The sequence below is a fragment of the Mya arenaria genome, chromosome 5, assembly GCF_026914265.1.
Source record: "Mya arenaria isolate MELC-2E11 chromosome 5, ASM2691426v1".
NCBI classification, from domain to species: Eukaryota; Metazoa; Mollusca; class Bivalvia; order Myida; family Myidae; genus Mya; species Mya arenaria.
Genome location: NC_069126.1, coordinates 70,696,294 through 70,709,242, shown reverse-complemented (window position 1 = coordinate 70,709,242; position 12,949 = coordinate 70,696,294). Strand labels below are relative to the sequence as shown.

At 30.4% G+C, this 12,949-nt stretch overlaps 1 protein-coding gene across 3 annotated transcripts in view; it reads right to left on the bottom strand.

Annotated features, from left to right (window-relative positions):
• Positions 1 to 410: 410 nt before the first annotated feature.
• The window catches only part of LOC128233929 (uncharacterized), a 95,098-nt gene continuing 82,559 nt past the window's right edge, over positions 411 to 12,949 (bottom strand). For all 3 annotated transcript variants that reach the window (XM_052947810.1, XM_052947809.1, XM_052947811.1), the window contains exons 7-10: positions 12,331 to 12,357; positions 10,517 to 10,606; positions 6,183 to 6,282; positions 411 to 5,633 (exon numbers count right to left, since the gene is read on the bottom strand). In XM_052947810.1, the coding sequence (XP_052803770.1) occupies positions 5,510 to 5,633; positions 6,183 to 6,282; positions 10,517 to 10,606; positions 12,331 to 12,357 (341 nt within the window). In that variant the 3' untranslated portion in view covers positions 411 to 5,509. The remainder of the gene's footprint in view (positions 5,634 to 6,182; positions 6,283 to 10,516; positions 10,607 to 12,330; positions 12,358 to 12,949) is intronic.

Genomic DNA, 12,949 nt, shown 5'->3' with positions numbered 1-12,949 from the left:
ACCAAGTTTGATTACTCTGGATCCCAGCATTCTTTGGCTATTGATCGGAAACGGATTTTCAGTATGAGGTCAACACAATCTTGACCTGTGACTTACTGACCTCAAAATAAACAAGATTCATCTACTGGTCATGACTAAACATGCATATGAAGTATAAGGCCCATAGGCCCAAGCATTTTTCAGTTATTGTCAGAAATAGATTTTCAGCTCAAGGTCAACATGACCTTGACTTTATAACCAGTCACCTCTAATCAATAGTGTCCATCTGCTGGTCATGACTAACCTGCTTACAGGGTTTGTGATCCCTGGGTCTACATGTAGGTGTATTCAAATTATTGATTCGGAAACAGTGGCTACGGTTCGATTACTATATTTGGCCCTTAAGGGACATAAAATAACGCGACTTATGATGAAGAAAACTTTTATTCAAGAATCATTCATAACAATTACATAGAAAACAAAAGCATTTGATGCTAATATAACCAACATTTTGCATATTATAATGATTAAAATACTAATTGCACTGCAAATAACCAAACCAATAGCTCAAAAACATTCAAGCAATAATCAACACCTTGATTTATAGATATTTATGAACTGTGCAACCTTTCAGACCAGAATTCTATGCACATTTGATCGCTTTTGATCTTAAAATCAATTAGTGGTATTCAAGATGGCTTCGTGTTATTTTCAAGATGGCTTCATATTATTATGTCTTTGAGCGCGTACTCTCCCAAGGCAATAAACAAACCATTTCGTAATGACACAGATTCACGCAACTATGACACAATGAAAACAAACATGGTAGCACTCAACACAATTCTTCATTCATAACAAAAGGCTGTAATGTTTTGATTTATAAAATCATTTTAAAACTGGAACTATACACTTAAACGAAAGCTCTAATTACAGAACAACATACAGTGGTCATGCATTATACATTTGACAGAGACAGTAAAACTATACATTCATAAATACATATTTGATGTTATGGTCAAAGAAATAGCTAGATGGAGTCATGTTTCATGTCTTTTGATTAAGAGCTTATAAAATGCAAAACAAGAACGTAAACGACCACCTCTATAAATCATTGATAGGGTATTCAAACATCGCTATTTTAGTATAACCTAATGATGCAGTAAACGTGCTGAATATAAACCTGGCTTTGGACTAGATATTGAAGGTATGCAGATTGAAGGAGCATTTTTCATTGGCTCTTCTTATTGTGGGGAAATCCCCCTTACAATCCTACAAGTTATTGAATTTCAATAGTGCACAATTCATGCATACTTTACTACTGATATTGTAAACATATCAAATTACGTCCTTGATGACTTCACCAAATACCTTTTCTTCCTGTGTGTTCTGAGTATTAACAAACATAGCCTTAACAAAACAACCCATACATAACAACATGACTATATTTTGTTTACTATTAAATATGTATGTTCACATCAGTTACTACTGCACTAGTAAGATAGGGCGTTTCACTTCTGTCAAGTATAGGTATGCTTCTCCGACCAAATGTTGGATGAAAATTTGGAATCATATTATCATTGGTTTCAATATACCATTTTGAATGTATTACAATCATTATAATCAATGTTTACTGCAATGCAGTTGGAATCATTTGTTATGTATAAAAGTATCTCATTCATTTCAAGGTCACACTTCAATGAACTCTGCTATTCAAAGGGCCAAACATTTTTTTTTCATATCGTCAACACACTGGGTAAATATTTATGACTCTTGGATACATTAGGTTGTGACAAGCTGATAATATTGTATTTGCCTTTGTCATTCAATAAATAACGTTAACATTATGCATTGGCGTATCATCTGGTATTTCATACGACCTAATCTGATAAATTCTTATTGAATTTGAAGATTATTTTTGCTCACAAAATATTCAACTCGATGAGTGATGTACAGTACTATACGTAATGTGTTGTAAAACATTTTTAACCAAGCAAAGTTAGCTATGACAAAATAAGTATGACTTTTATGTATAATGCTTTTGTTTCCTTTGAAATAGCTATCAAACAACAAGTAAGGCCTGTAAAACATTCCAAACAAGTGTAACAATAAATAATCTTTAAAGCCAATAACAAACTTTAACTGTCAATTTTAAACTTATATACATAGATGTTATAATTATATTATACAAAATTATGGCACTCAATAAGCACATAAGCAGCACACAAATATATAAAAAAACACTTAAACCATTGTTGTACAATGTAAAAAGATTTAAAATTCTAAAAAAACAAACAGTAATCAAACATTTAAACCATTGTTGTACAATGTACAAGATTTAATAAATTAAATAAACAAACAGTAATCAAACACTTTAACAATTGTTGTACAATGTTTAAAGATAAACTATACATTTTCTTGAAATGTATCAGTTTCTCTTCAAATTTCTTGGTTACATAATTCTGTATCTAGCTAAAAAAACTTGTACACTTTTCAAAATCTTAACTTAACAGCTAATTGTAGCAGCACAGTTACAGTAATTTATGAAGACACATCATGAGCAGTAACAATAAACTTTCAAGCATTGCTGGAATTCTTGGTTAGATTCAATTCGTATATATCATCATTTATGGTAAACATGGACACTTATTCACTGTATTATAACACATTAAAAGGTATTTCAAAGGAATCTGAAATATGAAACAAGACTTGATACATAACTTGAGGACTTAAGTATATGTAGCAAGTATGGCACAAAACATTGCATCAGAATAAATAAAATATAGGCATATAAAGTAATATTTAAAACTTAGTAATACTTTTAAGCACAGCAAGAAATGAGCATACAGACCTTTAAGATCTTGTGGACGGATGACGGATCAATGTTTTACAAAGCAAATGCAAGAGGGAAGCTAACACTCAGATATTATTTTCAATTGAAAATGTTCATTGCTCTACAATTATTAAAACCAGAGTTATGGGCATTGTGCATATTGTCTCGGGCAACATGTGTACCAAGTTAAAGTTTCATTTGAATATCTTGCCCGTATTGCAAACTAACGCACTTATGCTGGCACAGACAACGACCAAAAGCTAGACAATAACTAGACTAGCTAAAAATATAGATAGATCTAAATGACAAATAACATTTCATGTACAAACAAAAGGAATGACGTGAGGCACTATCATACTAAAGGATGATTAAAATGATTATTATGCTCTTGGTAAAAAATGCTCTTGCTCAACACGATATCAAATAAACTGATTCTGTATAGGAAATAAATACTTAATGATATATTATACACTTGGATACCAAACTCACAACCAGATGACAACAAGAAAAATATTACAATGCGTTTTCAATAATATCTTCATACAGTCAATAACAACCTTATCAGACATTCTGTAGGAGAATATTGCAGGTATTACATATGCATAATCAATCACTCTTTGTTATGGAATAAATAGGGGAATTCCACACAATCACGCGACCAGACAAACGTTCTACATAATGACACCACATTTTATGTTTTGTACTTGAGATGTATTTGGTTTAGGAGAGGTTTTGCAAATACATTGTATGAATAAATAAACTGCCAGTGTTATACGATCAATAAGGAAGTTACATAATAAAGCTTTTGTCCATTTTTTATTGTCATAAATATCACATTATAATAAGTTCTCTGTATGGCACTTAAATTGTCAACTTTTTCTTTACGTGACCTTGATTTTTTATATATGATTTTAAATTACATATACTTGACAAAAATCATGTATACAGATACTTCAGAGTCACAAGCAATATACACTTTTGGAAATTTACCTATCCTTATGTGTAGCTGAAATGATATGCATTAAGCATTTACAGCATCAAAACATACTTGATGTGGTTAAGGGTCTGACATCAAAGGTCACACAATTTACATTATTACCATATAAAAGCAGCAAAGCCAATTCCAAGATTTGACCATGGTTGTGAGTTTTTTTTTTTTTTTTTTTTGGGGGGGGGGGTTATTTGATACATATTTGATCATCTAAATATTAAACAAAACTGCCAAATCTGATATAAAACGTCAGTTATTTGTGTGACATACATATAGTTGATGCAATGTTTGACCAGTGCTAATGCATAACAAGCAACATAATGTAACTATTCAATTGAGCCCTAATTGTGCCTAATCTATGGTTCAAGATCCACCCAAGAACTTAAAAAGGCAAAAATCCTGTCAGTCAGTGCTGCTTATACACAATCCCTACTATCAATCATTATCAGACAGGACACAGGCACTGGGTCGTTTCAATCAGGATTCAAACGGTTGACTGAAAATCAACTGATCTAGCATAGAAATTATTAATATTGGTAAGCATTTTTATTAACATTTACTAACTTAAATAGCCTTACTGACAGTAACATGTGCTAACAACTATTTTTTTTGTTCCACTATGTGTCTCAGCATACAAAAACTAAATAAAATTGAGGAAGTTGACATCATGAATGCAATGCAGTGTACACCATCATTCCTAATATTGTGTTTAATTGTTGTTGTCAACTCATTACATATGTTGTGTTATTGTTGTAGTCATATCATTAACTGTTTTAACATGACCTTATTGCTGTCATTTGGTTTGATTATTGTGTACTTTAAAGTTTTTTTGGACATAAACAAAATGTTTTGTGACTTTCATGTTTTACCCCTATGTGTTAAACAGGAATAAATAAATCATTTTGATTTTGAAGCAGAGTTACTGGCTAAAATTTCATACTCTATTATATATAACATGAAAAAATCAGACTTAAAATATAAATATTTGTTAGTTATATACCATGCAGCATGACTTTTTTGCAAAGGATTTATATTAAGATTATCGTCTAATTTACGAAATACTCAGGCATAGTCTAAACTTCTAGCTTTGTAAAAAGGTTTATGTTTAGTAGTATCTTAAACACAATTTTAATTGCTGTCATTGCTGTGATGGAGAGATATATCAATAACTGATCCTATTATCCTCAGGCACACTCTTAATAGAACAAATATGCATTGAATTGCACAATGACAAATGATATTTGTTCATTTAAAAACTGTTTTTCAAAGTTGAAAATAAGACATAAATACCAATGCGAACGTATTCTTTAATTTGCAGGATTTTAATGTTTACCCACATTTTTTTGATGCCAGGCATATCTAATGAACAAGATTGAAGGCAGTTGTAATATATTATCTCAGTAAAATAAATTTCCAAAATTCAATTTATTTATAAGACTTTTTTGTAGATTTGAATGAAACCTGTTAAATGTTAGAATTCGATGAGACACTTATTCTATTGCTTATCATACATCATGAATATTCTACTAGTACTTCTGTTAATAAACGTTATTAGATTATCATCAGAAGTTATATCACAGTATGCAGACTATCAAACTTATTTTTCCAGTAAGTTAGAACCATCATCACCACTAGTTAGTCTAGTTCACAATAATCCTTGTTAATTTTCTTCTTTTGTTTTCTTTTTCTTTACCTCTGCATCTTCTCGCCTATCCTGACAAAGGTGGCAGTTTCTTCTTACCTACATCTGGCATGTTAAATATATCCCCATCATTTGCAGAGTGCCCTTTTCCATGTTCTTTCTGTCCACCAACTGGGGGCAAAGGCTGTGGTCTGAAAAACACATATTTAACATATATCTATAGATTGATGAAACAGTTAAGTACATGTATGCTATATTTTACATTGACAAAATATTAAATTTCCCAATGCGTGGCCAAGATACAGCCTTGACAAGCCAAAATACCAAGGATTTTGACCAATGACATTTAAGTGAGACTTTGACTTACAAACATTAAGGTCTAGCATGTGACATGGTGAACACTTTTACTAAGTTTTTTTTTAAATCCCCCCATTGCATGGCCAAGTTTGTTTGGAGAAGTCAAACAGGACAGACGCACGCAGTCACTGATGCACATGCAACAATCTGCAATTGTGGCGATTACTGAAGCTCACCGTAGTTCGGCTTCACAAAAAACATACATATCCAAGGGACAGGTATGAAAGAGATTGCTCTTTACCCTTAAATATAATTTTTCAAAATATATGGCATAACAAAAAAAATAGTCATGTTAAACAAACAAAAATATTTTTTTTAAATATCTTACCAATGACCCTCGACGTGACTGTGTGATCAGATATATTAAATATTCTAACATTTACCTATCCATTGCTTCTTTGTGTTTAGCATCTTTGGGTTGGTTTGTAGCAACGACTTGGGATTCATACATGGGAGTGGGGCTTTCAGCATCAGCCGTATCACCTTGATATACACAATTAAAAATTATCAGAATATGTGTAATACAGTAATCTTGTTGCATTTTTTGGTACTAATTGAAAACTAGGCAAATATTTAACGACACCCATGGAAGTTTACCAGATGAACATGGGGAGGGGACTCTGACCTAAATGTTCATATTAAACATGTTGTTTATTTTAACAACCTCTATTTGGTTTGAAGCTTATAGGTAGATAATCGATCAAACTGTAGAAGACATGTTTAGATATGAAAACCCCTGTGTACTCACAACTAATTCTTGCTCTTCCAAAGTTCTATGTTAGTAATTACATCTGAAGTAAACCTTGATGGTGCAACTACCCAGTAGTGGTAGAAATACTTTGTCATCATGCCACTTGTTTACAACTATCATGATCATGGTGTCTAACACAAGGTATAATTAGCAAAATATGTTAACAACATATTATGTTTTATTGCATTATTTTATTTGAAAATTAAGCATTATCATTCACTAATATTCAGACAGCAAGAGTCTAAAAATTTTATTTAAGGGAACGTCGTTAATGTTTTAGAGGGCTAGTCTGATATTACAACAATTCATTTTGTGTAAAATGTGAGAAAAATGCTCGCTTCATTGATAATTTGCCTATTTTACTGAAAAGCGCTGTTGAAAATTAAATGATTTTTCTGTTCAAATGAGTATCTACAATGTTGTTCTTTTATAGATTTAGTAAAATAACGCAAATCTCAACAAATAATTGTTGCCGTTGTAAAAAACTGTGAATGGGTCCCTTTAAGATATCCTTCATACAATATTGTGAGACATTTGTTAGAATATCAACAATTTATAGTTCTTTGCCAAAAGTTATTGTCATGGCAATTGAACTTATTTCATAAATCTAAATATCAACAAGGTCATATATTATACACAATTTTACTTCATTTCTAGATTACAAGCCAGCACTATTATGATGTCATTTACCCGGTAGTCAAAAACATGTAGCACAGAAACAAACAGTAAAATTCAATTATAAATCTTCTTAAAATATAACCTACATTTTCAGCCAATGTAACTGCTCTTTGGCCTGTTTTATAAACATTAAATAGTCAAAATTAAAAAATTCAGTGCTTTTTTATTTTAGCTCCTCCTTCCCAAAATCTGTGTAAACGTTACCATATTTGGAAATGTACTTTTTCTGTCTGTTATAGTTTAAGCCCTTTCAAAAGTTGCTGAAATTATTTTCTTGGTGGTATTTGTTTTTACTAAATATATTCCTTCTATTGCAGGGTAATTGATTTATGTAAAAAAGATTGAAAATATTAAAAAAAATTCTTACTGATTAAAAAGGCAAGATAAAAGGATTTTACATATTAATACGTTCCAACTGACATAGATTAAAAAACTGCAATTCTTGAGAGCTCAATAACTTACTGAAAGCTAAAAAGTGATTTTATTTGCTGGAAATGTAGGCTGAAAACTAAGTTATATTCTTAATAATAGCTAAATTATCTTTACTACAGTGCAAATACATACATAAGGACTTATTATTATTATTATTTAACAAATTTATATAGCGCCCTTTTCATATACACGTTCAAAGGCGCTTTACAACGATATAATCTGATAGTTAACTACAAGCAATATCATTAAAATACTAGACAGCTTTTGAACAATAAATGTACAGCATACTAAAAAATATGAAACACAATAAAATGAAATGTGGTATTTAACTGGTCGTCTGAATTAAAAACAATAAATATCAATATATCATACGATAAAAAATAGTCTAGCGAAACTTTGAAAAAAATTAAAAATGATATTAATATAATTTACGCCTAAGGATAAGTAACTGTACTAAAAGATCATGGTCACACAGTCTTCGTGAATCACTGTCACAGATCATTCCTGGTAAAAATGCTACTCATACGCCTGTTTGAAAAAGTGTGTTTTAAGTGCACGTTTGAAAGAACACAATGAACTTGAGTCTCTCACACCGGATGGTAGGTCGTTCCACAGTTTCGGAGCTGCATATTCATATTCAAATTAATTAACATTCAACCAAATATATTCTTAACAATTGTCTAGTTGTGTATTGGATATGGTTTAAAATTTACCAGGCTGATGTCATGCTGCCAGCTATATATATATATATATATATATATATATATATATATATATATATATATATATTATACATATTATTTTCTTTCAACATATAAAATTTATTTCATATTCTAACTTGTTACCATGATTTTTCTTTTAAATTATCAGACAAAGTTGTTTTTTTTAATTTCATCAACACAGCAGCTAATTGGACTTTATTCTATACCTAATTTATACGTCGAATCGTACACTTTAGGCCCCGTGTTAAACCTATGATAAAGACCGTAACGTGTGAAAAGGTTCCGAGTAAAAATTGGGACCGACTAACGTTTAAGTGACGTAAATCCTCTTCAATAATCATGATTAATTATGGTTTGTTTACTAACAAAATGTTGTCAATATCTTATATCAATGCCTTTATAACTTAAATATTTGAAATAATGAAGGCTAAGAATAAATAAGTTATTTAACTGTACAATACAGGATATGTTTGGATTCGTACACAGCTGCGAACACCTGGTGATATTAGACTATCTCTGTATAATGTACAGAACAATGTTAAATAACCCTATATCAGTTTGTGTTCAATTTCTATGATTTAGCCATTTAATTATTTGAAAACATACATCATGTTATAAAAATTGAAAAACATTTAACATATCATAGAGTTAAAAACTAAGAAATAACTTGATTTACAATTCGATCAATGCCATCAACTGAACTTCTAATGTGTGATCATTTTCAAGTAGATCTTTCTAATCATACAATTGTTCAATAAATAACATTTAATAGCTAACATAAAATAAAATAAAACAAAATAATATCAAAGCTGATAGAATATTTAATAAAACATAAAATTACTAACATATGGCACTTTCATTAAAAACAATTGTATTACACAATGTAAAGTCAGCTCAACCTGAACAGTATAAAAATAAAGCAGTTCAAAACTTGTTGTTCTTAATATGACTGTATACAAAATATTATACAACTTGTATTATACAAGTATCTTTCATTTCTTTAAGGCGCGGATGTAAAAACCCGACCCTAAGGCACGTGCTGAAGCCGGAAACAAGGCTTGCATAGTTACAGCTACAAGCAGCTGACCGAAGTGTCAGAGTTTCCCATCCGTAACGTTAACACATAATTGATACTATTTCTCACATAACTTTAACTTTTAAATTTGATGTAAAAAACACAAAAATGCATGTTGATCTTTGTTTAATGTCGGCATGACCAAGATCGATCAAAGTATTGTTTGCATCCCTTGATTATTTATAAGTATAATGCTTATTCAATTCTTATGAGTAAAAAAGTACTGCATTTTCTTAAAAACATACTGCTGCTTTTGTTCTTTTCACTTTTTAAAAAAGGCTCTGCTAGAATTTAAAAAAGGCTCTGCTAGAAAATAGAACAATCTAGAGCAGCTACAATTGTAATGTTGCTTTTATTTATAGTTATAAAAATATGTCATTGCCCTACTATTACAACAGTGCGCTAATGAAACAAGTTAAAATCTACCTTTTTAAAACAAATTGTTAATTATATCATCTTACAAAAAGAGCTTAATACCCTAAAACAAGAATAATACAAGTTTTAAAGTGCAGTCATGGCTCACTCTTCATTGTCATCAAAGTGAATTTCCAAGCCTTTTGTAGAACAGCAAGACTTGTGCAAGTGCATAAATGCAAGTATTTGGAGATGTAAGTCATGGAATTCAAACAAGGAGAAATGCAGCAGATGTTTTATTCAAAGATAAATACTATAATAACCATAACAATGGAAATTGAAATAATTTTGACATTAAAAAAATATATATACATGTATATAGGACAGGGAGATTAACTTTTATAAGCTTATAAAGAGAGTGCATACAAACAGTTCATAACAGTGGGCACATTTTCAATTGTTCAAGACAATTAGTACAATAAACAAAAACATAAGGGCCATGATGGATCGCTCACCTAAGATATGAAGAAAAACACTGCACATATGTTATATTTATAATTGATTAATGCAACAACATGTACTTATTAAAAAAGAGAGTTTTATCTACTTATTCACTCTGGAGTCTTTTCTCAATAGAAACCAGCTTTGTTTGCGGCAACAAGTTCGAGCCTCTTGACACCTACACCACAAGAGCATTTTGCTTACCTTTTAAAAAGGCAAGTACCGCAAGGAAGGCTACTACAACATCTACAGCTTTAAATACAATTCCAATTATGATGTAAACAGGCCAACAATCTGAAAAACATACCATTGTGAAATCATTAAGCAATATTGCAGAAATCCGTATCATATTTATGTTTTATTATTCCACACGTAACAGCCATTGTAAAATAAAATCAAGTCAACACAGTAAAAAGACCTTTCTTAGAACTTTTATGATAAAAATTATGATGGTAAAAACAAATATCAATAAACCAGGATAAACTATACAACATTTTTTTTCTTACAGAATTAATCTGATGAAATATAACTGATTTTAAACTATTTAATGTTGCATAGTTTATTGATTTTGTTTTTGCATTTATATTGCATTTTACCAGTATAATTCATCTCTATATATCCTATAAGACATTATTCTGCACAAATTGTATGCTATATTTTGACGTTATCATTTCCTGTTTATTATATACCATATTATATTTTTTTAAGGACACACTTTTTTAGCCCAGAATGTTAAGGAAAAAATTGCCTATATCCTAACTTATGTATTAGGTTTTATTTATTCTCGAGTCTATTTCAGGCCGAAATTCTCTGAGCAGTGACAAAGGGGTAAGTACCAGTACAGTGTCAACCGAAGAAAACAACTATCATAAGTAAAATAACGTAGTAAACAAGTGTATATATGGAATGCCTACTTCAAAATGATTTAAAAAATAAATTAAAAACAAATGAGGTGTTCACTTTTTTATTGAAGGGACGCTACTCACAAAAACTTGATGCGAGTCGAGCGCTTTGATTGGATTATGTTTTAACAGCAATGGAAAATTGGGATATAAGGTAAATATCAATTAAATGTTGTTCAAGATTTTAATGTTTCGATATTTTACAAAATATTTTGTTGCATGATTCTGTTTTAAAATAATAATAAAGTAGCATTGTCACTATCAAAGCTTTTCAAATGTGCGAAGGTGGAAAAACACCCGCTGTCTGTCATTAGAAAAACATTGAAAGAACAAACTATTGCGATGGTATGGTTGTTTGTTCGCACTTTACCACATGTTTTAATACCTAGCTGAGGGTGTTTACATTTTTGGAACATTCACGCATAGTGCAAGACTTATATCATTGTTGTTTACGATATATCATCAGACAACGACAAAGGCGAATTTGAGAAAAGCGTCAACAGGATGACAAAATAAAACTGTTGTTTATCACCTGTGCTTTTATTTGTGCTACTGTTACTTTTTGCGCGCATTGTGTCAAATGTTTAAATAAACAAAAACACATATTAGTTTGCTATAAAGTTATATAGCAAGGTTTATATTGACTTTTGCCATTTTCACGATCCATCCAAATACACCTAATATTCAAACAAATTGGATTATTTTTTATTTAATATATGTTATAAATGCCTCACCAACCTAAATTTTTCGGCTCCGATTTTGTCATTTTTTTGCTGGGTCCTATCTTTTGTATTAAGGGTTTTTACCCCTTTTCTCACCATTTTTTTGCCTGTGTCCTATCTATGCTAGCGTTTTATGCATAGTATAATATAACATACAACCTGATGAAGCCCAAATGGCCGAAACATTGTTTCATTAATAAATAATTTGTATTGAAGTTGGATTATTTTAATTATCTCCATATGATTTGATGGTGGCTGCAAGGCTCAATATCTAGTGTTAGGGTTGGCTTTGTTCCAGAGCAATATATTAGGCAATAACTTGTTACTCATAACAAAATATTCTTAATAAAGGCATACATGTAAGCATAATACAACCAATTTGGCAAAACCATACCTTCTTTAATCGAGCCATCTTTGCATACTGAAACAGAAGAACTTATAATATTTATAAATTGTATCATTTTCAGCAAATGAAACTGAAAAAAAATTTGAGTATATGATATGTTCACAAAGTAACAAATATGACTATGCATAAAAAAACAACAAATAATTGAAACAACATGATTACCATAATTAATGACATTGTTTTAATATTCCAAAAAGGATGAATTAATGTAGAAAACAATGGTTCTTATGAAGGAAACCGAGTTTAATTTTAAAGAAATGAGAAAAAAACAGGGTATTTCTACCTTATGAGACAATTGTAGATCGCAGTAACTCTTTTAGCATTCACCAATCATTTATTAGCATTCACCAATCATTTAATATTTTTGCGCCTTATGCTTATAAATACACAGTTACAATCTTGTTATCAGTAATTAGTATTTCCATAAATGCATTATTTAGGAAGAAGTTAAAGGTTTATCAGTCAAAAATGATGTTTGTTATACTTGTGAATGTATTGATTTTAAATAAGAGTGTCACTTTAGATGTGTTTTGACCCCATTTGAATGATGTTATAATATTAAACCAAAATGCTTGAAATGCATAAAAAACAAGAGATGTTTGTCAAA